The sequence below is a fragment of the Danio rerio genome, chromosome 8, assembly GCF_049306965.1.
Source record: "Danio rerio strain Tuebingen ecotype United States chromosome 8, GRCz12tu, whole genome shotgun sequence".
NCBI classification, from domain to species: domain Eukaryota; kingdom Metazoa; phylum Chordata; class Actinopteri; order Cypriniformes; family Danionidae; genus Danio; species Danio rerio.
Window position 1 is genome coordinate 29757484 of NC_133183.1, and position 26015 is coordinate 29783498.

The 26015-nt window shown below is 36.0% G+C and overlaps 2 protein-coding genes and 1 long non-coding RNA gene across 6 annotated transcripts in view; all 3 read right to left on the reverse strand.

The window, feature by feature from the left end:
* The window catches only part of mov10b.1 (Mov10 RNA helicase b, tandem duplicate 1), a 391861-nt gene that overhangs the window by 160541 nt on the left and 205305 nt on the right, over positions 1 to 26015 (reverse strand). The gene's annotated exons all lie outside the window — the stretch shown is intronic.
* cttnbp2nlb (CTTNBP2 N-terminal like b) overlaps positions 59 to 26015 on the reverse strand; it is a 38961-nt gene continuing 13004 nt past the window's right edge. Inside the window, exons 2-6 of one of the 4 annotated variants that reach the window (NM_001077371.2) lie at positions 23171 to 23278; positions 13691 to 13747; positions 8092 to 8322; positions 5657 to 5764; positions 59 to 5154 (exon numbers count right to left, since the gene is read on the reverse strand). In NM_001077371.2, the coding sequence (NP_001070839.2) occupies positions 3865 to 5154; positions 5657 to 5764; positions 8092 to 8322; positions 13691 to 13747; positions 23171 to 23278 (1794 nt within the window). In that variant the 3' untranslated portion in view covers positions 59 to 3864. The remainder of the gene's footprint in view (positions 5155 to 5656; positions 5765 to 8091; positions 8323 to 13690; positions 13748 to 23170; positions 23279 to 26015) is intronic. The other 3 variants (XM_073909527.1, NM_001430982.1, XM_073909528.1) reach the window with 3 other exon arrangements.
* On the reverse strand, positions 18454 to 22788 carry LOC141375641 (uncharacterized). The gene is made up of 3 exons (XR_012384393.1): positions 21819 to 22788; positions 19469 to 21071; positions 18454 to 18843 (listed from the first exon to the last, which is right to left on the reverse strand). It is a non-coding gene; the product is annotated as an uncharacterized lncRNA (long non-coding RNA).

Consider the following 26015-nt stretch of genomic DNA (forward strand, 5'->3'; position numbering starts at 1 on the left):
ATATATATATAATTTTGAAATTAACATTTCCATTTTGAATATGAACAACACAGGTGACTCCTGTATGGAACATGACTTTATAATTGTAGCAAATTATGATAAGTATATTCAATGATACAATATAACTGCATAAGAAAATGTCAAGAACAAGTTTTAAACTTATAAACAAAATTTTATTAGCTTAGGGGAAAATACAGTTGGTCTTAAATTCATTTAAGGTCATTAACTTGCTGTAAAAATAATCTAGGGAAAAATGCAACTAGTTTAACAAATGTATTTTTATACAACTAGATAAAACTTTAAAAACTGGTCTGATCAAGTCCCTGGTAAGAATATAAAAATTAAAAAATAATAAGCCTGCCAGTAGTAAAAATCTAAACTGCTACTTAAAGAGGTTTCAATTCAGTAGGAAAAATGGTGAGGTATTGAAATGCAGAAATAAATGACAGTACAGCAGCTGAAATCTATGTAGGAAAAGGACAGATACATGCATCACATTCACTCATACAAACTAACGTCCTTGATTCTTGCATAAGCAAGGTAAGACTATGCTGCTGGATTCAACTGAGCCAATACCTTCATGCCAGGAAGATGTTTACACAAACATAAATTTTGAACCTCAAAAGACTGTTAAAAAAGGACACAGGTAAGACAAGAAAAAGTTCCAAGGTATCCATTAAATTATGACATTTGTGCTTAATCATGGTTGTGAATCATGTAAACTGGTATTATAGGTTCTACCTAATATTTAGGGTTAATATTATATTTTAAATATAAGGCTGTCCAGTATAAACATATATAATACATGTGATACAACCAGATGTTGTTATTAAATGCATTCTCAGAGCATAAAATGTCAACTTGATTCTGAATATCGTTTACATTCATTAAAACAAGCATTTTCAATCTTCATTTACAGAGAAGGTTTTCAGGTTGTTTAATGCTTCCCGACCACCAGGTGGCAGCTTTCTGAGCAGACTGACACTAGATGATGTGGACGGTGCAATACAGTAGAACGCAGAGATTTTCCATGACAGCTTCATTTCAGTTCCTCAGAAAATATCTCCAGTAGTTTGTTTCGACGTGGACTCAAAAGACATGTACAGCAATCGAACATCTTATATGACTGCTCCACAAAAAAGGTAACCATGAGTTTAATATAGAACACACTTTCACCAGACTGATTGAGAAGTTACTCATTAGTAGGTTGGTCAAAGCTGATAAGCATTCCATCTCATAAAAGTAAAGTTTTTACTTTACATATTTAAATTTCTATGTGTGCAGGTCATCAGGAACTGACATCAATATAATTGTAGGATAAATAAAAATATTGTTTTATAATAAAAACAGTAACAAAAAATAAAGTAGTATTTTACACAATTGGGATGAGATGGACTCAGACTAGAGTTTGTTCAGGGATATCAAAACATTTCAAAAAGCTATCAGCTCTAGGTGTACTTTTCCCGACCAGTCCAGTATGGATAAGGCAGGGATGGTCCAGTCTTGTTCCTGGAGAACCACCTTCTAAAAATGTTTACCCATACATGGATATTTCTTGGAATCCTGTGGACTTTGATTAGCTCGTCTTGTTATGTTTAATTACTGTTGGAACTAAACTCTGCATTCGAGAGTAGTGTTGGAAACCCGTTGGGTGGGTTAGGGTTGGGGGTAAATGGTTCGCAAATCCAGTTCTGAAGGATCCCCAAATGTACACATTATGGATTTCTGACACAACCATTTCAATTCCTGAAGTCTTAACAAGCTGCTGAGTTGAATCAGGTGTAAGGCATAAAAATATGCAGAGTTGGAGGTGCTCCAGGTCTTGGATTGGGAACCACTGCCAAGCCTAATCCTAGAGATCTACCTTCCTGCAGAGTTCAGTTCCAACCCTGTCCAACACAACCTGCCTTTCATCTTCAACTAATCCTTATCACCTTGGTCCAGGTGTATTTGTTTAAACTGAAAAGCAAATTCTGAAGCAAGTAACCAAGTTTGCCAGCAACAACATTGGCTATCTCTACTAGACCAGTAGGGGGGGCACTCTGGTGCTGAAGGGGCACTGTCCTCCTTCATACAGACATGAAAAAGATAACCAATACTGTTTATTTTGGCACATCTGCTGAAATATTTTAATTCCAATTAGTAGCCTTTTGGTAATTAATGAAGAAAATTATGCCACCATGTCATACCCAAATTCCTTTATAAACACTTTACTAATTGATTACAGTTGAACAGAATTCACACATATTGGCATGTGGCTTAGGGAAATGTAGATAAGGTTATTTGAAAAATAACAGGGAAGTGTGTTTGATTAGGTATGGTGCTAAACCTTGAACAAACAGTGGCATTCCTGGATTTGAGCTGCACACTCCAGGCATAAGACTAATGGTTCTCCATCGTAAAGCATCACAGCACTTCATAACCTGGGTGTCTTTTTGTTAATCATTTTCAAAGACCTGGGGCCTCATTTATGAACTGTGTGTATGCTTAGATTTAATCTCTATTAAATCTTTAATCTGTAATGTCATTTATAAAAACTGGAAAAGTACTTATTGAACCACCATGTCCCGGTCTGAGCAGGTGCATGCACTTTTCCTTGTGGCAACATCATACTCATTCATTCATTTTCTTTTCGGCTTAGTCCCTTTATTAATCAGGGGTCGCCATAGCGGAATGAACCACCAATTTATCCTGCATATGTTTCATGCAGTAAATGCCCTTCCAGCCGCAACCCAACACTGGGAAACCAACACCATATTACTTAAGCTATACTGGATATCTAATAAAAAGGTGTGTATGTGCACCAAATTCAAACTGAAACAACAAAGATGCAGTGTGGGAGATCAATTGTGCAGTGTTGTCAGATTTGTTTAGAAGATTAAGCTGAACTTTTAATAGCCTAATGTTGAGAGTGATTTACTTGGATGTTGTAGGTTTTACAGTTTATTCCATGTCAGGGTTTTTTCTATTTTATTTTATAAGCGAATTGGCAACGTCTTGATTTAACGATGCGTAAAATCCACAATAAATAATCAAAATTTGTCATTAGTCATTAGGATAAACTTTATAAAGATAAAGTCATTATTTAACTTCATGTCAATCTAAGACTTTGGTTAGTCTTTAAAACCGTTACTTAAACGTTTTAATGAAACCTGAAAGGTTTCACTTCCACCACTGTGTGTTTGTAGTTAGGTCTCCAAAGGTTTAAATGGGATTTTGAATAAGTGCCCCCCAATGACCTTTTTGGATCTCCTAAGTTTTGATTCTAAGTTTGGACCTTCAAGTTTGGACTGATAGAAACCAATTTAATTTGTGTCCCAAAGATTATTCAGGGTAAGGATAGGAAAACAAATTTTAGGTTTTGCGGCAGCTATACCTTTAAAGATAAGAACCAGCAGCTATGACACTAGACCAGGGCTTTCCAAACTCAGTCCTGGAGGGCTGGTGTCCTGCTGAATTAAGCTCCAACTTGCTTCGGCACACCTGCCAGGAAGTTTCTAGTATATCTATCAAGAGTTTGATTCGCTGGTTCAGGTGTGTTTGATTTGGGTTGGAGCTAAACGTTTTTTCAGGACTTCTTTAGCATCTTCCTGACCACTGGTGAGACCACAGCTCCCAGTGAGTTAGGAGACTGATTGACCCCTTGTTTTTTGGGTAAGGATAGTAAAACACATTTTCAGTTTTGGGGCAGCTATCCCTTTAAAGACAATAACCAGCAACTATGACACTAGAACATCACAGTAAAATAATAAAAGAATAAGATAACCTTGAGTTTGACCCACATACTAAACCCAGAGTGCTTTACATGCCATTAGAGGGAATGGAGTGAAGAACGCTAAGAATTGGCCGTGGACTCTAGGGTGGTTAACTAGATGAAGATACTACCAAGTCAAGCTCTTTAGCATCTTCCTGACTACTGGTCAGACCACAGCTCCCAGTGAGCTCAGGGAAGTGGCTGGCCCTGCTAGAAGGAACCGGTGAGTTAGGAGACTGGTTGACCCCTTGTTTTTTGGCAGGAACCGGTGGGGAATGAAATTTTTCTGCTCTAGGAATGATTGGCGAGCGGATCCCTGGTGAAAGAATCCCTGGACTCTTCCCTGTTGGTGAAGAGGCAGCAGCCAGGTTGCGGTAATCAGTGCCAAAGGGTGAACTGTTGGACTGAGGGAGTTTACTTGAGACTGGGTTTGTGAACCGTGAAAGCACCTGAGTGACAGTGTTGCGGGCAATCTGCTTTGCAGTAGAATTGTCTGGAGGGGGTGGAGTGCAGGCAGTTGGTGAGAGGTCTCGAGGCGAGTGGACAACAGTTCCTCCGTGTTGCTGCTCTGCCTCAGCTTGCTGTTGAAACTTGTGGCGTGCTGCTTGGAATCGCTGGTTAATGCTAGCCTGGTAAGAAGAAGGATAGGTCGGACTAGAGCAACCTAGAGAGGCCAAACGCTTGGTCAGTACAGGAGAAGAGCAAGGAGATGAGCTAAGGGAGGAAGAGGCAGGACTGCTGGGGGAGAGACACTGAAAGCCTCCGCTTCCACCAGGGAGTACTACCCCATTGTCTGCCAATCCCTCTTCCTTACACCTTTCTTCTGCAGGAAATTCTGGTTCTCGGGGAGTGTGGTGACCATTTTGTTTATGTTGTGGAGATGCTTTAGGTGTAGCGATTTTGCCATCAGCTTCTACTTGACTAACAGGAGGTGTGATACCTGAAGTTGCTTTATGTGGGATTTTTAGCTTCTCTTCATTGTCCAACCCAGCCTTTTCTCTTTCTTTCATTTCATCCAACTCTTTCTTTAGACTATTGAACTGCTCCAAAAGCTCCTGGTATCGTTTTTCCTCCTTCAGTAGTTTCCCTCTCATTTGCTCACGCTCTGTATCAAATTCAGCCAGCTTTCGCTCAGTTCTCGCCTCTATCTGCTGAGCCCGAGTGCGTTCGCTCTCTAGCTCCCCCTTTAGGCTTTCCATAGCTCTGCTTTCTTGTTCCAGCTGGCGGCTGAGCTCTGCCACACGCTGGCTCTCCTCCTCAGCGCGGGCTGTAGCCTTCTGACATTCTTTAGCTAGGGTTGAGGATAACTGCTGTTGCTCTGCTAAATCTTCCACAGCTTGACTCGACAGGACTGACCGCTCACGTTCCAGTCGCTCAAGCTGAGCCCTCTCAGACTCCAACTGGTGAGAAAAGCAAGAGATGTCCAAATTCAAGCAAGCAAGTAGAGTCAGATGGAAAAACATTACGCTTTATGAGAACATTGAAGATGAGTATACAACTGTTCTTGAGTGCATAAAGAGAGAGGGAGAATAAAGTGTGTGTGTAACCAAGGACCGGACAGGAAAGACCTTTTACATAATACTGCGGTCTGTACTTTGACCTTACCATTACCTTATCCTTGCCCTATAAAAACACAAGCAAACAATGGAATGCCTTAAATCACGCACACACACACACACTGAATCTCTCATGCACCACAGTTCATAAAAACAATGGAGGCTTTCCTTTGTAAAAGAGGGAACTGCCCCAACACTGTTACACAACAATCACACAAAATCCTGAGGCACAGTACACTATTGTTTTTTTGTTTGTAGTTTAAGATGCATTTATAGTGGTACAGTGTGTGTGTGTGTGTGTGTGTGTACAGTGTTCATATGTGATGTAGCAATGTTGCCAGGTTACCTGCTGCAATAGTCTGTCTCGTTCCCTTTCTAGCATGTCAGTTATGTCATCACCAGCAGCGGCGTCTTGAGCACGTCTTCGTTTCTCTTCTTCTAAGTCAGCTATTACCTGCAGCCATACACAAACACATTCAAACTTCAGGACAAGAAAGACAACTAATTATGATTTAATTGTCCCAATCAATAATAATTGATGTAATTAAAGGCATGAATAATATATTGAGTTAATCTTTTGGTTTAGTCATTTGTTAAAATGACAATGATCTCTTTACAAAAGGACACATTTTAATTGTGGCAGTATTGACTTGCATTCCGTAACCTGTATGACTTACTTTTTTCCATGAAACATACAATAATATATTATGATTTCTGCACAATACAAAGTTGTGACTTCAACAATGCATTTTACTTGCCTTTATGAAACGTATATAAAAAATGAGTTTCATCAAATTGGTTTGTGAATCAAACCCTGTAATTCAAACATCTGCACCCTTTCAAAATATGACTCACCCAATTCACTGAAAGAATAGTTGTGTTGAATTTAGGATTAATCTTCAATACAATAAGTTTCTTTTTATTTCACTATCAAACTGAATGGACCAATCCCATAAGCAAACAGGTCTTAAATACTTCTTCAAAGTTTTTTTCTCGAGTCTTTCCTACGGTAACATGCGATGCATAGTAGGAAACTGCTTTACTTACAAATGTTTTGTGATGTTCAAAACCTGTGCACTAATTCAATTCGCAACTTTAGATGGAAGTTGAGTTATAGTAAAAAAAAGATATATATACATATATACAGGGCTTTACATTAACTTTTTTAATCACCGGCCACTGTGGCTAGTAGTTTTCCAATGTTACTAGCCACTCTGCATTTTCACTAGCCATAATTTTGTTGTTGGGAAAATATATTTTATATGCATAAATTTGACTTTGACAAGCTAAAATTACTTGATTTAAATGATTTCCATGCCTCCTCATTCATTTCACTTTTTATGTGTCGAGTATGCGCTTGTTTAATGCGCATGAGCAAATGGGTTGTGGCTTCATGGTGTTATATTGCAATTATTTGTGTATTTTATGACTTTTCAGAGCTCAAAGGTAAGGATTTACCAAATTTATCTCTATAACCACACTAAACAATAATTATTTCTTAGCCACAAGTTTTAAATGTGTCAAAACAAGCTAAATATAGCTGTATACTATACTTTTTATTTAACAAAACATTTCTAAAAAAAGAAAGAAAAGCAATTGACTTTTAAAAAATAACTAATGTCATGTATCAAAAATATGCACATTTTCTGTCCTTGCTAAAGATCTCTGGGGTCACCAGTTAACTGCACATAAATGGAGAGTTTATCTCCCATTAAAGCAATATTGTAAAAAAAAAAAAAAAAAAAAAAGATCAATAAACCATTTTTACAAAAATAAAAGCAAATAAAACATAAGCAAATGAAAGCAGGTAAAAAAACATACCGTGTGTGATAATGAAAGGATGATCAAATGCTCACGGTTAACTTTAGGCCAATTAATAATCTGTTTATAGTGAAAGCAACCGGTGCTGCTTACAAAAAGACACATTTTGAGCTCTTGAAAGCAGCAGGACTGTGAGTACATGTTCATCACTTTTTGTCTGGTCTATTTGAAAAAGAACCGATCATAGTTGCTTTTCCAGACCCTGTTTGAGACACGGTTGCCTCACGAAAGGAAACGGGAGCGTGCACGCGTTTTAAGCAGTCGCTCGCATTACATCAGCTGTTAGCGCAAGTGATCATCATCCTCTCATTCAGTATTCACTTGCTTTTTTTTCTGCTCGCGTGATCACAATTATCCTACTTCTCGATTCTAAGTTTACATTTGCAAGCATATGAGTCATCCTTATATTGTCGAACCCTGCTTTTAAGAAAACTACAATTTAAAAATTATTTTCAACCAGCCAAAGTGGCTAGTGGGAGCGACTGTCTAACCCGCCAAAGCTAAAATCTACCCACATATATATATATATATATATATATATATATATATATATATATATATATATATATATATATACATACACATACACACACACACTGGTCACCTTATTAGGTACACCTCTCCAACTGCTTGTTAACACAAATTTCTCTGCTGCAACTGTAAATGTATTTAAGCATGTAGACATGTTCAAGACATGGCACAACACATCTAACCTTGAGGCGGATGAGCTACAGCAGCAGAAGACCAGTATGTATGAGTTTGTATATGGTATGCATGACCAAATATTAACTCTAAAAAGTATTATAAAAGCACAGCATTATAAAATGTAAAATCTCAAATAAAAAATCACCTCATTCTAGTAGAAACACATTTATTTAGCAGAGTATGAAAGGAAGTGATTGACATAAGTTGTTTATAGCTACTGGATTAGTAAATCTGCGTAGAGTGCTTGCTTCTCACCCGTCTGTGTCTCCTCTCTGCAGCAGCGAGCTGTTTTAACAGTTTCTCCTTCATGTTGGTGCAGTGGGCCATTACCAGCTTCAACACACCCAGCGGATTCAGACACACAGGACTCTGCCTTCCATCATCCTGAGCCTGCGACAGCTCGCTGTCCCTCAGCAGTGCTACAAACGGGTCGCTGAGGTCATACTGTCCATATCGCTCCTGTACAAATGTGTTTCTCTGTTGTGCCTGAAAGAAAAGTAGAATAAATGTCAATATTTGACCTCACTATGACGTTGGTTTAAGATGTTGGATTTTGGTCACTTTCCAACACAACCTAAAATCAACCACATATCAACGTCATTTGACATCAATATTGGACATCAAAATATCGACATCATCATTGGACGTCAAAATATTGTTGTCCTTGGACGCTGGCTAGACATTGAATTTTGGTCACCTGACAACCTAAATCTATTCTAATATCAATGTCTTATAACATTGTGTGCCTGCTGCGATACCTTTAAGATTTGTCAGTGCCATTATTTCAATTTAGGTTTATTTTTATAGCGCTTTTCACTATAATTACTGTTTCGAAGCAGCGCTACAAACGGTGCACATTATTGCATTACAATCAAATTAAGATAAGTTAAGGTTATTAGTTACCATAAATGTATTAGTTACTAAGAACTTTACTAATTAATTTGTAACCAATAGCTTTTAACAGTTCAAGTTATTATATATATTTAAACATAGTTAACCTGCAGTTATATATTATATAGTATATTTTTGTTTGTTTTTGCTTGTTTGTTTGGCAATCGATGATTTACTCCTCTGTGGCAACCCCTGACAAACACCATTACAAGAGGATGATAGAAAATACAGGTTTAAACTACCAAGACATTTTTTATCAGTCACAACATTCATGAGAAAGTGCAGACATGGCAAGTTACTGCATGACAGACTGTGACTTAGAAGTAATGACGTCAGGCTTATAACTTTTTTCTGAAGATATATTTACAGTGAAATGTACTGTGCACTCCATCATTTTAAAATATCTTTTAAAAGGGCAGGACATGCAGTAAGTCAGGAGAAGTGTCATATTTTGCCACAGAAGGCAAATAGGGTCATATTTCCACAAGAAATCTGAAATTTGAAGCTGGTTTGTGGCATAACAAGAACAGGTGATTTCTGGCTGCAAATTGGCTAACTTTACAGCTAATAAAAACATGTTTACAGCCTGGTACAAAAGATGGCTTTGGTGCATATAACTAATATTAGCCATCATGACAACTGAGGGGGGAGAATTTTTTTACAACTCATCCGTTTCGGTTTTATTAAGTTTTATTAAGTCTGCATAATTAAGGGTGTGGCCACTTGAGAGACAGTCAAGTCTCGCTGTTCTGTCACCTCAACTTATTCCAGCTGATTAGCTGCTGAACTCGCCATATACATCGTATTTTTGATTTGTTTAATGTTTATTTACAGTCAGTTGCCGTTTGGAATTATTTCCTGCAATTATCAGATACTACACCATGCTGTGTGCACTTAATTGTGTTCACAAACCGTTCAAGTTGCCTCCATTTCCCAGGTAAGTGAAATCATATACTTATATACTATATCTAAATGTATTTGTTTTATTTAAGATAATTTATGGAATGACGTCAGGCTTATAACTTTTTTCTGAAGATATATTTACAGTGAAATGTACTGCACATTCCATCATTTTAAAATATCTTTTAAAAGGGCAGGACATGCAATAAGTCAGGAGAAGTGTCATATTTTGCCACAGAAGGCAAATAGGGTCATATTTCCACAAAAAATCTAAAATTTGAAGCTGTTTTGTGGCATAACAAGAACAGCAAACTACCTTGCTGCTACCAGTACTGCAAATGTTATTCATGTTAAATTATTATAGTTGGTTTAGATGATTAAGGTTTTAGGCCCAAGCATTTTTTGTTTTTAATAGATGTCTAATAGACATCTAAACATAGCTGTCTTGGCTAAAACAAGGCTAAATTTGGGCAGGCAGTGAAAAATTAATAGATGTCTAAGAATAAGCCAAAACTACACTAGTCATCAAATAAACAGTAAAGAGCGACTACGTATATAATGTCTGTATAATCTGTCTATTTTGGTCTGTTCTTAAATGTCTATTAGATTGTCACTGACAGCCCAAGTTTAACCTTATTTTAGCCAAGCTTTCTACGCTTAGATGTCGACTAAACACAACATTGTTTGCTGGGTACTGTTTTAAAAATAATCAATTTGGCACCAGTATTGTACAAAAACCAAAATCATACCCAACCCTATTTGATCCTGAGGTAGTTGAAAAAGAATTAAAGAAAACACCCAAAAAGTATCGCAGAGGATTATATTTTGAAGAAAGCTAGAAACTTGTTACCATTGACATCCATAGTATTTGTTTTTTTTACTATGGGAGTCAATGGATACATGTCATAAATGTTAATAACCACTTGAGGGTTAGTAAATATTGGGTACATTTTCATTTGTGGGTGAACTATTCTTTATTATCAATGAAAACAGTAGCATGTCTTGACCGACCACTTATGTAGAAATCAAATGAATGTTAATAAGTGGAAATGGGTAACAGATTTTTAAACACACATTGACGCAAATACAGCTGGCCTCTATCAGATTCATTTTCTCAATCTAATAGCAGCCCTGACCCCTCCTCTGCAGGCAGGTGTTAAACCTCCCCTGGGCCGTAGCGATGGAGAGAGGGGGCTCATGCCACAAAAGGCCCAGCTGTGGGGGGTGTTGTTCGCTACTCATTGTGCATGTTTGTGCTTGTGTGAGGGCTGGAATTGGGGGCAGTGTGACTAATTTAGAAGGGATGGGGTGGTCTCACTAAATAGATCAGCAGATGGGAGGCGCACACGCACACACTAACACATACTAAACGAAGGACTGGAATAGACATGTGGTTTATGTTCTGGGCGATAGACATGCTGTATCCTGCAGTATTTCTTATTCCTCTCAGTCTCTTCATGCTGTTCTTGAGGTCACTACATTCTTCTGTCTTTGAATCGTACTTCATTTGTGTGTGTGTGTGTGTGTGTGTGTGTGTGTTTGTGTGTGAAATTTGTTGATTGGATGAACAATTGGATTGGATTTAGATATGATTGGACTGAATGTTTGGAGCCAGCACGGTAGCACAGTAGGTAGCACAATTGCCTCACAGCAAGAAGGTCACTGGTTTGAGCCCCGGCTGGGTCAGTTGACATTTCTGTGTAGAGTTTGCATGTTCTCCCCATGTTGCGGCTGGAAGAGCATCCAATACGTAAAACAAATGCTGGATAAGTTGGCTGTTCATTCCGCTGTGGCAACCCCTGGTTAATAAATGGACTAAGCCAAAAATAAAATGAATGGAAAAGTTGTCATATATCACTACAGACAAGAATATTTAACTTTAATATTATTTTTATTTAATATATTTAATATTAAGTTATTAGGAATTGAACACATTTTTTTTAAGTGGTCGGAAACTTGTAAATAACTCATGAAAGTTGCATTAAAACCAAACCATTGTTTTTCTTGTGAAATTCCCAGTAAGTTTGTGTCAAATGACCCTCTTCCTATTGAAAAAACTAAAGTTGGATCCAAGATGGCCGTCTTCAAAAGGGCCACTATGGTCACCACCCATCTTGAAAAGTTTGCCCCCTCACATATACTAATGTGCCATAAACAGGACCTTAATATCGCCAACCATTCCCATTTTATTAGGGTGTATCCTTATAAATGGCCCAACCTATATTACTTTAACACAAAAAATATAATATGCGATATAGTTCTAATACATTATCCTTCCCTGAACAATAGTCAAAAATAATCTTCTCATCAGCTAACATGTAAATGATGAATGCATAACTGGAATTTTTCTGAGCACGCCTTTGTGTCCTCCTTAACACAAACACAACACAAAAATAGATTTTTTATCTTTTAGATCAGTTTTTAACCAAGCAGACTTCGAGAGTCTCCACCTTTTGAAGGTTATTATTGTCTAATCATTAGATCTGGAACTCAAAGTGTTTCAGTAACAGAGAATGACAGAAGGTGTGGATGTATTGGGTGTGAGCACAATCAGCACAATCCTGATTTTGTAACCACGATAAAACATCCACAATGTATAGTACATATAATGAAGCCTTGTGAGTGTACGTTTGTCTCAGAGCACCAGGCTGAATAGTTTATTTTTTCAACATTAGCCTTAAGTAGCACTGCATACAGTCCTACTTAACATCATTACAGTAAATTACAGTCAATTTCCAGCCCTAGAGGCCTCAATCTGTGGCCTCTGAATGACCTGCTCTGGAGATGAGAGAGACACAAAGAAGAAAACTGATCAGACAGCGGAAAGGCAAACGTTATTACTATTGCCAGTGTTAGGTGTAAAGTATTAAAAAGTAATGCATTACAGTAACTAATTACTTTTTACAGTAACACTGTAGTTTAAGGCATTACTGATACATTTTCTGTAATATTTTACTGTATAAATGTAATTAATTATTATGGGTGTTGTAGTCTCCATATCGCACAGGACTCAGGCAGAAATGATTTTTCATCATGGATGGTGAGCTGATTTATTTCTTAGAATAGATTAGATTCTGCTCTTCTTCAGTGGCTATGTGGCTGTTAATCAAGACAACGACAAGGTTTGTTTGAGCTCCGGTCAACCATGGCTCATTATTATATGTATATATTGTAACGGTGTAATGTCTTGGCTGTGTATTTAAAAATGGCAGTTCAATTGTTGTCATTCTCCTGTCTTGTCGCACATGCTAGTGATGCTTCTCTGTAAACCATTGGCTTTCAGCTGCGCACCTAGCTCCGCCATTTGGTACCCTTTTGTCGTTCTTGGTACACGTTGCAAAGGGTACCCAGAAAGTGGTACTGCATGGTACAGTTCGCTTTTTGTTTCCTTTTGACAGTGGAGACAATCTGCTGGGTCTTAAAAAATCTTAAAATTTCCTAAATTTAAAAAAAACTAATTTTAGGCCTTTAAAAGTCTGAAATTTTGAGGTGTAGGTCTTGCATCTTTTTGTAACAGGTCTTAAGTTTCCTTTGTTCATGTATGATTACCCAATTTGGCCAACACTCATCCAATAAATACTGTACATAATAAAACTTTTAACTTATTTATTTAAGAATGCACTTTTCAGCTCTATTTATCATAATGGTTTAATTGTTTTCCTTACAGTATTATTTGTTTAAAAAGTTCTCCATGTGTTTACTACTGAGGAAGCTGACCTGGACAGACTTTTGTGCATACATTTAGTTTATTTTCGTTTTTAAAACCTTTATAACATTTTTTGTTCATTTTAAAGAAAGGATATGTTGAAAAAAAGTTTGTGTACAACTAGAGCTTGCTTGTTTTGACACAATATTTAAAATATTTTGCTCAATTAACTAAAATATATATTTTTTGAATGATTAAATTATCATTATAGTATTATTAAATATATATATAAAGTTTTATAGGGCAAATAAAAATCTTTAATGGTCTTCATAATCATAATAGTCTTGAAAACGTCTTTAAAAGTTCTTACATTTAACTTGCTGGAACCTGCAGAAACCCTGATTAAAGCATACTGACCTGTACCGTTCTGTACCACTCTGTGAAAACGGGCCATAAGGTTCTTGGAGAGTGTACCTATGAAAAGTGAGTGTAAGTGAACCATGCTAAAGTCTGAAAAATTGGCTTGACAGTTTTTCTCGTATAAATATGATTTTATCCTATGTGTGTGTCAAATGTAAAGAATAAACAACAACTTTGAATTATTAGAACATAATGTACACTGGATTGTACTATTCTCTTATAATTCAGTGGATCTGAATCGATTATTCAGAGAGCTACAGTCGGTTACCACACCTAAAGACATGTTTTTTGTCCTCAAACCACTGCTGTGTCTAGGACTAGTTTATTACGTAAACAATACAAAGTCTTGTTTTGATTTGACCTGCCTTAAACTACTTCAGCAGTGCGTTTGCCTCAAAATAATGGCACACCTTAGCTAATTATCAGCAAATCAGAATCAAGCAAGTTGTAATGAATGTGCATGACAGAACAGGACGTGGTTTGTGCTGTTGCTGTTTTTAATCAAGCTCTTGCTGATCTGAGGCTCTCTGTCGGAGACATAGAAGAATCAGGAGACTTCCTGGAAGGAAGTTCACACAGAAGGAATCCTCCATCCCTCTAATCAACACACAGACACACACTGCAGGAGCTCAGAAGTGTGAGGAACCGCATTGCTTTTCTCTGTGATTGTGTGTAGAAACGAGTCCGCTTTATAAAGTAAAACAGCTCTCTATTAGGACAGAACAAACTGGCTTGTTCAGTTAGTGATTTAACATGGAATTCCCTATTCATCAAATTCCCCGTTCAGAGACCTGTGAACAGGCCTGATTTTTTCTTTATAAGGCCTAGATGATGAAACAGCGAGTGAGTCATATTAACGGACTCATTCCCGTTTTAACCGCCAGCCCTCAGGATATTGGTTCCTCCATTACATCACAATGAGCCATGGGAAAATAACTCAAAAAGGAGGAGCATAAAGTGAGCTGCTGTTTCTGGAGCTCATCTGGAGGCTTCCTGAACATCTAATGTAACTGACACTGTTCTCCCAGCATGCACTGCCTCACCACTTCCAGGATATACAGGAGTTTCTGAAGGCATTAAAATAAAAGACGCACACAAACACACACACACACACACACACACACACAAACACACACACACACACACGCACACAGACTACTTATGATCAAAGACTCAGAAGCTCCCTCTGTGAATAAAGGCTTTACTGGTCAGGAAGAAGTCAAATGAAGCTGTAAAGACACTATTACATACACACACACACACACACACACACACACAAGACACAAACTCACACACTTACTTAGCATCCTGCCTGGGGCTGAGCAGTAAAAGAAAAAGAAGTGTAAGCCTAAAAGAAAGAGACTGAGTCACAAATACACAAACACACTGAGGCTTTGTTCAGACAGGAAGCAAAAATCTGATTTAAAAAATGTGCCTCAAATCCATTCTATAAGTAGCCTGAGCACCAAAACAAGAAGAAATCTGCTGTTTATGAACACATTTCAAACCCCACCCATGTGTTGTTTGAAATCTGACAATCAGGTATTTCCATGAGGCGTTCAGTTAGAGCTGGGCAATATTATCACGATATCATGTTTCATATCATTCGGTATCAAAAATTATTGAATATTTTTTAACAATACAATTAAGAATATTCCGATTTCTTTTTTATTTAACCACTTTATTTTAATTTACCAACCTTACTAGGGCAAATAGTTTCAATAGTCAAAAACAAAAATATTTCAAATATCTTTTCTCTTTATAATGAAATAAACATAAGAGACTCTTAAACTTGATAAGTGAAGTTTATTTATTAACTAATTTCAAGAGGATCATGTGCTTATGATTGCTTGCAGTCCACCTCGCATCATTCAATTTATGATTCGCCAATCAAACAATTCAAAGTTCGATATAACAGCCATCTTCGTTATCAAGATTGCTCCGCTCTGCATCAGCTGCTACTGCTACAAAAGTACTACTTCAAAAACAACAACTACATCTCCAACTATAACTCCAGCAACAACGTCAATGGCAACATTAAAACCTTCCACTTCAAAGTGCCTCACAACTCATCGTCACGGCAGTTGAACACTGCTACAGGAGCACACATAGCATTTGCAACATCAGCTGCTAATACACCACTTCACTTGTAGCGATTACTCTTACCTAAACATTTCACACTCTGCAGAGGTTTCATCTTTACTCCTGCAAACCCTCTCCTGGTACCATCTTTATAACTTTTTCCGGTTATGGCTTTGATCTTTATTGCTTTTTGGGGGGGTTCTTCAATACGCAGCTGCTGTACCAAGCTTATTAAGGCATCTTAGGGAGTTCTCGAGATCTACCTGAGCTCAAACTCCCCTCTCGCCTTGCAAACGGGAAGGGAGCCCCAGGCTCAAGGATCTTTTAAACTCAGGGTTCTCTTTCATGACAGCATGGCAAACAAGCTTTATAATCAATCATCAGCTAAGTGTGAACTCTTGAAATTAAATGTTACAGAGTGTGTGCATTGGTAAATGAAAATCAACATCTGTAAGGTGTGAATACTAATGATACAGTAAACCTCAAACTCTGAAAACAAAACAAATTAGGACAGTCAAATCTAAGCTTTTAAGGTAAAGGAACTAAACATTATCATTCAAATATATATTGCAACATGAAAATAGTGAAGTTGAATGACTACATTAAAAAAAATCATTCATATGAAGAGTTAGCGACTGGGATGCGGGAAAAAAGAAAGCAAAAAGCCAGTCTGGTGACATCCTTACATCCTTTTTTATTTACAATCTTCAACTGCTGCAATACGGCACCCATTTTCGCATGTGTTCGCATACAAAGTGTAAAGCAGATTAGTTAGTGAATCGTGCTGTGCTTAGGGCATTCGGAAAAGTTCAGATGTTTTTCAATAAGGTGCACCTGGAAAATGCACGCACATCGCTCCCATATGCGCGTCATGTTCTTGGCATTCCAAGGCGCATGCTAAGCAGCCATATTTTAATAAAACTATAGCCTTCATACCAAACTTTTTTTATTGTTATTGACAATGGTGTTCGGTCAATATACATACCGATACGGATTAGTAGTTTATTAATAGTTTCAGTAGTTTATGCATCAATAAGTGTTCGACTTTAAGATCTGTTTTCACTGGAAGTAAATTCACACTACCCTTCAAGAAATGTATACTTTTACAGATAAAAAATGACAGAGTTTAAACTGTGACAAAATGTTTTTTTAAAGGATTATTAATTGTATTTTAAATACATTTCTTTTGAATCATGGCTTCCATTAAAAAAAGACCAAAATCTTCAAATAGTAGTCTATGCAAAAACTAATTAAATGCAAACTTCAAACTACTTATTTAAAATGAGCTGAAACAACTAAATTCTTGATTTTTTTTTTTTTTTTTTTTTTTGTGGCAGCTTAATTGTTTTTTGTTCAATCCACTTGAATTTGTAACAAAACAAAAACTAATAAGTCAACTTAATTCATGTTGTCCCAATACAAATCAGCATTTGGAAATTATACAACTGTATTATTTAAGTGATGCAGAAAACACAAAAATAATAGCAAAATAAAATCTTTAAAAAATATTATAATGTATTATAACTTAAAAATTATTACTCAGAATATCATTAAGCAAATTTTAAACCGATGAATCAAAATCAGAGCTAATGTTTGAGAATATTAAAACAGTCACACATAAAAAACTATGTAAATATGAAATGTCAGTCATCCTGACAACAACCTTGAAAATCAACTCAGATTTGAGTGCTAGAGTAAACGAATCCTATTTCACATCTATGTAACAGATACAGCAACATTCAAATAAAAGTAAAAACTATGCAATGTGAATGGACACCCACACACACATCACTCGGGGTAACTTTTTTCTCCCTGTTGTTTTTCTATGTGGCACAAACTAATCCAGTCCAGTGAAAAGAGTCAGCAGTTGATCAGCAGGTCACAGTGAGACACCGGAGCAGCTTTAAAGGCTGAGCCCCTCGTCTCATGTTTCCATCTTTCTCACACACGCCCCTCAACTTCTGCTCTCTGTTATTAACACCATTTAACTCTTTAACTACAGTGTCAGACTGAATAATTACAGGCCTAATAAAACACACATACTATACTATATATATATATATCTCCAGAGGGAACGACTGTTGGCTTCTGTTGTGTGTCAGGACGCCAAAATGAACTACATTTGTTCTAGTTTTGAAGAGGAAAGACTCAATTGAGCGAAGCTGATTTAATTTGTGTGCTTATCAAAGCATAAAATGAAATGGAAGACAGAGAATTAACTGAGAAATCACAGAGAAAGCTTTAAGGCAGGGCTCTATGCCAACATTTTTTCTTCACGGGCACTTGGATTAAGTAGATTTTAATCATTTAAGGTCAATGTGTCATAATAAAACAGATGGCTTGAACAAGCAGCTGCTGAAAGGAAATGAATGAATTGAAAGTGATTTAAAAAAGTGATTTTGATATGTATTTTGAGGTTTTTGAGATGCATTTAGAGCAGAGGTGCAAAAACTTTTTCTTATGAACTTGATAAATATAGTTGGATACAGTATTTTTTAATACAGTCAAAACAAAACAATCTCATTTATAACAGAATGACACTAGTTTTTGACCTGACTTGCTCACCAGTGTCTGCATAGTCCTCTATCTGTTGAATGACAGTATTTATATTTTAAAGAAAATCTGATTTATTCACAGGATTATTTAATTCGAGTTTGCTTTTTTTTTTTTTTTTTTTTAAAAATTCAAGCTGCAAGCAGCAATGAAAGGGACCTCGTACTAACAAAAACATGTTTGAAAACTGAAGTGATGATCTCTGTGTTAAAAGCATTTGCCCAAACCCTTTCCATCATTCTTACTATACTATAAATTGGGATGGCAGGTCAAATCAAAGGTTACAGAGGGCCAACTTTGGCCTGTGAGACCTACTTTGGGCATCTCTGATTTAGAGACTTAAATTAAATTATATCTTCTAAAAAAAGCACATAATAGGCCCCTTTATCAATTTATTAGGTAATGAAAAACTCACCGTCTTGTATATGTGATCATGTTGTTATTGAGTATTTAATTTAGATTTATTACAGAAAAAATATTTACAAGATACATTTGAAGTCAGAATTATTAGCCCCCTTTGAATTGGTTTTCTTTTTTAAATCTTTCCTAAATTATGTTAAACAGAGCAAGGAAATTTTCACAGTATGTCTGATAATATTTTTTCTTCTGGAGAAAGTCTTATTTGTTTTATTTTGGCTAGAATAAAAGCAGTTAATAATTGTTTAAACACCCTTTTTTTCATCACACATTTTTTATATCACATTTTTTTCTCGACTGTCTACAGAATGAACCATCGTTATACAATAACTTGCCTAATTACACTAACCTGCCTAGTTAACCTAATAACCTAGTTAAGCCTTTAAATGTCCCTTTAAGCTGTACAGAAGTGTCTTGAAAAAATATCTAGTCAAATATTATTTACTGTCATCATGGCAAAGATAAAATAATTTTCAGTCAGTTATTAGAAATGAGTTATTAAAACTATTATGATTAGAAATGTGTTTAAAAAAAAATCTTCTCTCCGTTAAACAGAAATTGGGGAAAAAATAAACAGGGGGGCTAATAATTCTGACTTCAACGTATGTTAACATACATGGTAAAATTCATCTTCATTGATATATTTTATTTTTGATGATTATTTTTTAAATGTAAAAAAAAACAACAACAAATATTTGAATAACTCACAATACAAATTATTACATATTAATAACAGTTCAGACCTATGTAGCCCTACTAAGATGAAGACTGGTCATGAATATTGATTATATTAACAGAAAGGAAGGTGGTTTCTGTACTGGGTTGCAGCTGGAGAGCATCCGCTGTGCAAAACATATGCTGGAATAATTGGCGGTTCATTCCGCTGTGGTGACCCCTGATAAATAAAGAGCTAAGCCGAAGGAAAATGAATAAAATGAAAATGTAGGTGCACTAATCCTGATAAATTAAACATACTGTTATTATGAGGAAGCCTTGCTCATTCGTTCTGATGAAGCAAGGAAAAATAATAATGACATATATAATCATTTAATAATCATTTAATTAAGATTAATGGTCTGCTTTGATCCAAGGTGTGTGTGCTTGTGTGTTTGTGTGATTTACAGGAATAGTATGCCTGTCATTGTTCTCCTCTCTGACTCTTTCCTGAGAACCTCCTCTCACACACTTCCTGTGGTTCCTGACCACCAGTACATACCAAACACACTGATCACATACTGCCCGTTATATAACTCAGGTCAATACAGGGCAGAGAACAACTACGCTAAACAAAATGTACCATGGTTTTACTACTAAATAAACAAACAAAAAAAGGTGTGAACAAAAAAAGGGAGTTAAACCATGTTACGTTATTGAACACTGTACACTGAACACTGTTACACATCGTAATAAATTTGCCAAAAAAAAAACTATAGCATGGTTACTATACCTTAACCATAACAACCACTGGTTATTTATTTATTTGTTTATTTATTTATTTATTTTTTGTAAATGACAAGTAAGCTATCGTAGGTTGTTTTTCCAACCAAGTAAAAATGGTCATTTTTCAATGTAAAAATCTGATGTTGACAAGCCCAATGCAGCAATATTAGTTCAACTATTAACATACAGTAAGTCTCTAGGCTTGTTTCAAGCAACTAAACAATAAAAAGCTAAATCATACTAGCATTGTGCTAAAATGTTAGCAATACCTAGCAAAATGTAAAAATGAGAGTTTTGGACAAAAAGGCATTTATCAAGAAAACAAAACAAAGATCAGTATATCCTTGATAAAAAATTAACAAAAGTTTTATTGTAACAAATACAGGTGTGGTAACCATGTTTTGGACAAATTGATTTGTCATTCTTGTAACCACAGTTTTGCTACAACCCTCATGGTTAAACTGTGGTTATTGTAGCAAAACCTTGGTTACTTGGTGGTTACCACAGTTTAACTACAAAAAAGAATGATTTTTTGAGAAATAAGTCAATGCACATTATTCATTTTATTGATTGATTATATAGTTTGTACAATATAAAAATAATGTAAATGGAAATTCATGAAGTTAGCTGTACAAATGTATGTGTGCAGTGGAAAGCTAAATTATGTGAAATTATGTGAGTCCTTCTGTGAAATTTGAATTCTTTGTCAAAATCTCCCAACTGCTGTTTAACATAAAGATTTTTTCAAACATTTTCTTTAACATGATGGTTTTAATATAGAATTTTCAATAGATTTTTTTTTTCTTTAACTAAATTATATGCTATTTTACTGGTTATTTTGCTTTACAGGCTTACAGTAACTAGGTTAACTAATAAGTTATTAAGTCTTTGGACAGCTGTGGTTTGTTCTTTAGCCAATTGAAGAAAAGAATTTCTTAAGTTGGCAAATAATTGTAACAATTTATTTATAATGATTTAATTTCTGTCTATTTATCATACAGTGAAAGTCAGAATTATTAGCCTCCCCTTGAATTTCTTTCTCTTTTTTTAATATTTCCCAAATGATGTTTAACAGAGCAAGGAAATTTTCACAGCATGTCTGATAATATTTTTTTTTTCTGGAGAAAGTCTTATTTGTTTTATTTTCGACTAGATTAAAAGTAGTTTTTACCTTTTAAATAACATTTTAAGGACAAAATTATTAGCCCCTTTAAGCAATTTTTTTTCGATAATCTACAGAAAAACCATCTTTATACAATAACTTGCCTAATTACCCTAACCTACCTAGTTAACCTAATTACCCTAGTTAATCCTTTAAATGTAACTTTAAGCTGTATAGAAGTGTGTCGAAAAATATCTAGTCAAATATTATTTACTGTCATCATGGCAAACATAATGGTGGGAGGGTGAATAATTCAGAGGGGCTAATAATTCTGACTTCAACATTTTATATATATATATATATATATATATATATATATATATATATATATATATATGTGTGTGTGTGTGTGTGTGTGTGTATATATATATATATATATATATATATATATATATATATATATATATATATATATATATATATATATATATATATATATATATATATATTGGCAGAAATAAAATCAATAACTTATTATATATGCATAGTTCTGTCTGGTTGTCAGATATGATTGGCTGATAGCCGTGCGATATTTTGCAATAACAGCACTTGTAAAGCCTCTTCACCCTTCTGTATTACTCTGCCCACTTAGACAGCAGATCAATAAACTCTCTACAGTTTGACAAGTGTTGGACAACATAATGTACTTTTGAGGCTTTTTTTAGACAAGAATGTAGTTGTTTAGATTGCATCTCTGCAGTTTATTTATCGGGATAGTGCCTATTTTAAATATTTATCATTTCAGAGATTCAGCACGTTGGCGGTCATCAGCCTGTTATGGAGTAGAGCGAAGAAATTGATAGTTGATGCTCCGCCACAAGATGGGGACAGAGACCACATAATAAGACCTTAGAGAGAAAAACTCAGCATGAACTTCAAACTACAGGTGATCAAATCATTATAAAACAATTAAGTGACATTTTAAGTCAGTGTTTCTCTGGTATGTTGTATTGCTAGTGTTTGCTCTGCTTTGGCTTTTTCAGGGTTAATTATTGTGATAAACCGATTGCAAGAGAGAAATACTGAGTAATCTCTGCAGCCCTAAAATCTTAAAATGTGAGTAAAATCACCTGTTTTGTCAACATTTTAGACATTACGCTAGAGAATCATTCAAACACAAACTCTAAAGGGATATTGGTGAATTAGCAAAGGTTTCTGCTGTTCTGACATCAAATGCAGATGTGAATGAATGGCGGAAAAAAAGTAGCTCCTCATAGAAAAGGGTTTTTAGACTCTCTGTGTTGGATGTCTTTTGATATACACGATTATGTCATCAAACTGTTGTATAAACGCAATATCACATGAGTAACAGTGCGATATTGCTGTATATCGTCACTGGTGGGAAACTACGACACTGCCTGTGGCCTTGGAAAATGTTCAAAAATGGAAAATAACTTGGAAAATGTTCGAAAAAGAATTTAAATTTCAAATAAGGGTTGTCACGATACTGAAATTCGATACCAATAGGTACTGAGATTTTAAAAACATATTTCCTGGGAAAATTTAAGCGTTGTCAGCTTATATACTAACCAGCTGATTGATGCTGTGTCTTTGAAACGCTCCAGTGTCCCTGTGACTGTGGTTATACTCAGTAAACAGCGGTGAGTTCAGTGAACCAATGACCTTTCACGGCCAATCACGGTAATTTTTGTTGAGCACATGAACACAATGGCAAATCTGCACTTTTTAGGAACATGCTCCACAGCGCTTAAATGTTTGCGGGAAATGGATGTTTTTAAAATTCCAGTATCGATTGGTATCGAATTCCAGTATCGTGACAACCCTATCTCATGTACTTCAACTGTATGTGTAAACACTCTTACCCTGAGTGTGTGTATGACCACATCCTGCGCTTCCAGTTCTCCTTCCAGAATGCTGAGCAGCATCAGAAGTTCAGCTTTACTGAGAGTCTCCACATTCATCCTGCTGCCCTAAAACACACACACAGAAAAATTCAATATCAGGATCCTGAAGCAAAACCACTGATTTACAAGAGCCACAGGCCTGACAACGCACACACATACACACACAATGCTTAAGCAGGTCATGTATAACATAACTGTACCCAGACCAATGAAACAGGATCATACCACACACAGATCAATTTCACTGGCCTAGAAATGCAATAAAATTCCACACGTTGCATCAGTGATTTTCCCTTGATCTGACATGACATTTACGCGAGTCTGGCATTCGTGAGGATTAAAACACACACAGCAGTGTTCAGCGTCTCTGCATTATGGTCTGGCTCTCCTTCAGACCACATAAACACAGGAAGCTATTAGCATATCAGCACAGAGGTCTCTAGTGAACCAGTTCAACTTCCCTTCTGTAATGGATTCCCTCAGTCTATTAACACACATAAGCACACACACAAGCAGTTGTGAATAATATCTCTGTTTACTGCAAGCGACATGGAGGGATTTGCATGCAGCTGCAGTGTAATGGATGGTTATTAAGGTTTGGCTTGTTGTGTCTGAGTTTATATTTTCATTCATGATGGCGCAAAGGGACAGGAAGAAACCTGCCAAACATCTTAACACAATCTCTAAATATATAAAACGCTGCTAATTATGTTCATTCTCTATAATTATTCTCTAACCAACAGCTGAACAGCAGCATTTTCATCATCATCATATAGCCAGTTCATACAAAGTCATTGCTGCCTGCTTGATTCTGATTGGTCAACACAATCTCACGGCAATTCGTAACTTTTTCATTTAGTGGCTAATTCGTATGAATTCGTACGATCTAATTCGTACAATTTAGTACGATTTGCTTATCCCCCAATGACGGTTGGGGTTAGGGGTGGGGTCAGGTGCCACGCCTCCTTTTTAAAATCGTACCATTTTGTACGACTGAACTCGTACGAATTCGTACGAATTAGCCACTAAACTGGCAAAACGTAAAATACTTACGTTTTCTCGTGAGATCAGGCTGGATTGGTTGCAGGAGTGATTACTTTTCATAACGCCCCTGCAAAGAAGTAGTTCCAGCTTTGACAACTGCATATAATTTTGCCACATTCCTATCTTATTTGGGTGCAAAAGTACTCAGGAATAAAAACAAGAAAAGATAATTTAATGTGGTACTATAATTGATGATAAATGAATAATTGAGAATTATTGCACATCGGAGGTATAAAATTGACTGTGTCACCAACGTTTGATTACAAGTAATAAGTATATAATAAAATTATATATACATACAGTTCTGTCTGTTTCTCGAATCTGATTGGCTGATAGCCCCGTGATATTGTGCAATAACTGCACTCGTACAGCCTCTTCACCCTTGTGTATTACTCCACCCACATAGTGACAGCAGATCAATAAACTCTCTACAGTTTGACGAATTTTGCTGCTGTTGGACAACATAATGTACTTTCAGGATTTTTTTAGTCGAGATTGTAGATGTTTAGATTGCAGCTCTGCAGTTTACTTATTGGGATAGTGACTATTTTAAATATTTGTAACTTCAGAGATTTAGCACGTCGGTGGCCATCAGACGTCATCAGTCATTAGCTATGTTTCCATCCAAAAATGTGAATTAACTTTATGCGCAAAACTGGATTATCACATAAAAGGTGTTCGGATAATGCAGTGTTTCAATCCGAGTCAAAGAGAACAAAATCGTCACTTCCTGGTTAACTGGCACCAAAAATCAACAGTAAAACTGAATTTGCTGCAGTAAGCTGCATGAATCTTTTCTTTATTTATTAAATGACATGGAGTGAACGTGCGATTGCATTTGAAGGTGTGAGACGCAGACGCTCTTGACTATTCTGGAGGTAATTAATAATATAATAACACTAATACTGAAGCAATGAAGTTGTTATAAAAGGGCCAAAACAACATTTGCGATGTTTTACAATGTGCTCAGCAGCTGTTTTGTCCATTCACACAAGTTTTTATTATCACATGATCTCTTAATACAAAATCACTTTTTTTAAGCACATACAAGGTTACGCGGTATTCTGAAATGTTTTCAACTCAGTGCACCTGGAAAATCTGGAAAAAGTAACGTGCATGATGCTTGCGTTGCGTCGTGAAAATAACCTCAAGCATATTGGCCATAGGCTTATTCCTTCAAGATGAGCGCTCAACAGCCACATTTTAATAAAGCTATAGTGCTTCATACCAAACTTTTTTCAGCATTATTGACAATGGTGTTGGGTCAACAAATATCGATACGGTTTTATCGGGCCAGCTCATTATTTCTCAAGTTTTCTCATTATTTTGTACACATGTATGAAAAGAAGATAGTGTCACTTGACAGTGATTGTACTTCACTAATAAGACAAAAATACAAAAGTAGCAAACACGTTGCTTTTAACTTTCATTAATCTGTAATACGGCATGTATATCGTCTCAGAAGGTACCTTTATTCTAATTTTTTATTTGTTTTTTGAAGGTAAATAAAGGTGTAGGTTATACAGTGTGTTGTTAAACGCAGAGCTTTATTAAAAAAATACCCTGCAAGTTCTGAAAGAGATCAAGCCTTATGCAGGTACTGTATAAGTAACTCCAAAGTAATGTAACGCATTACTTACTATAAAAAGTATTTAAGTAACACAACTAGTTACTTGTTTGGGGAGTACCTCAACATTGTAATGCAATATCTTCATAAGTTACTTTCCACAACACTGTCACACTTAGGCATGGGCCGGTA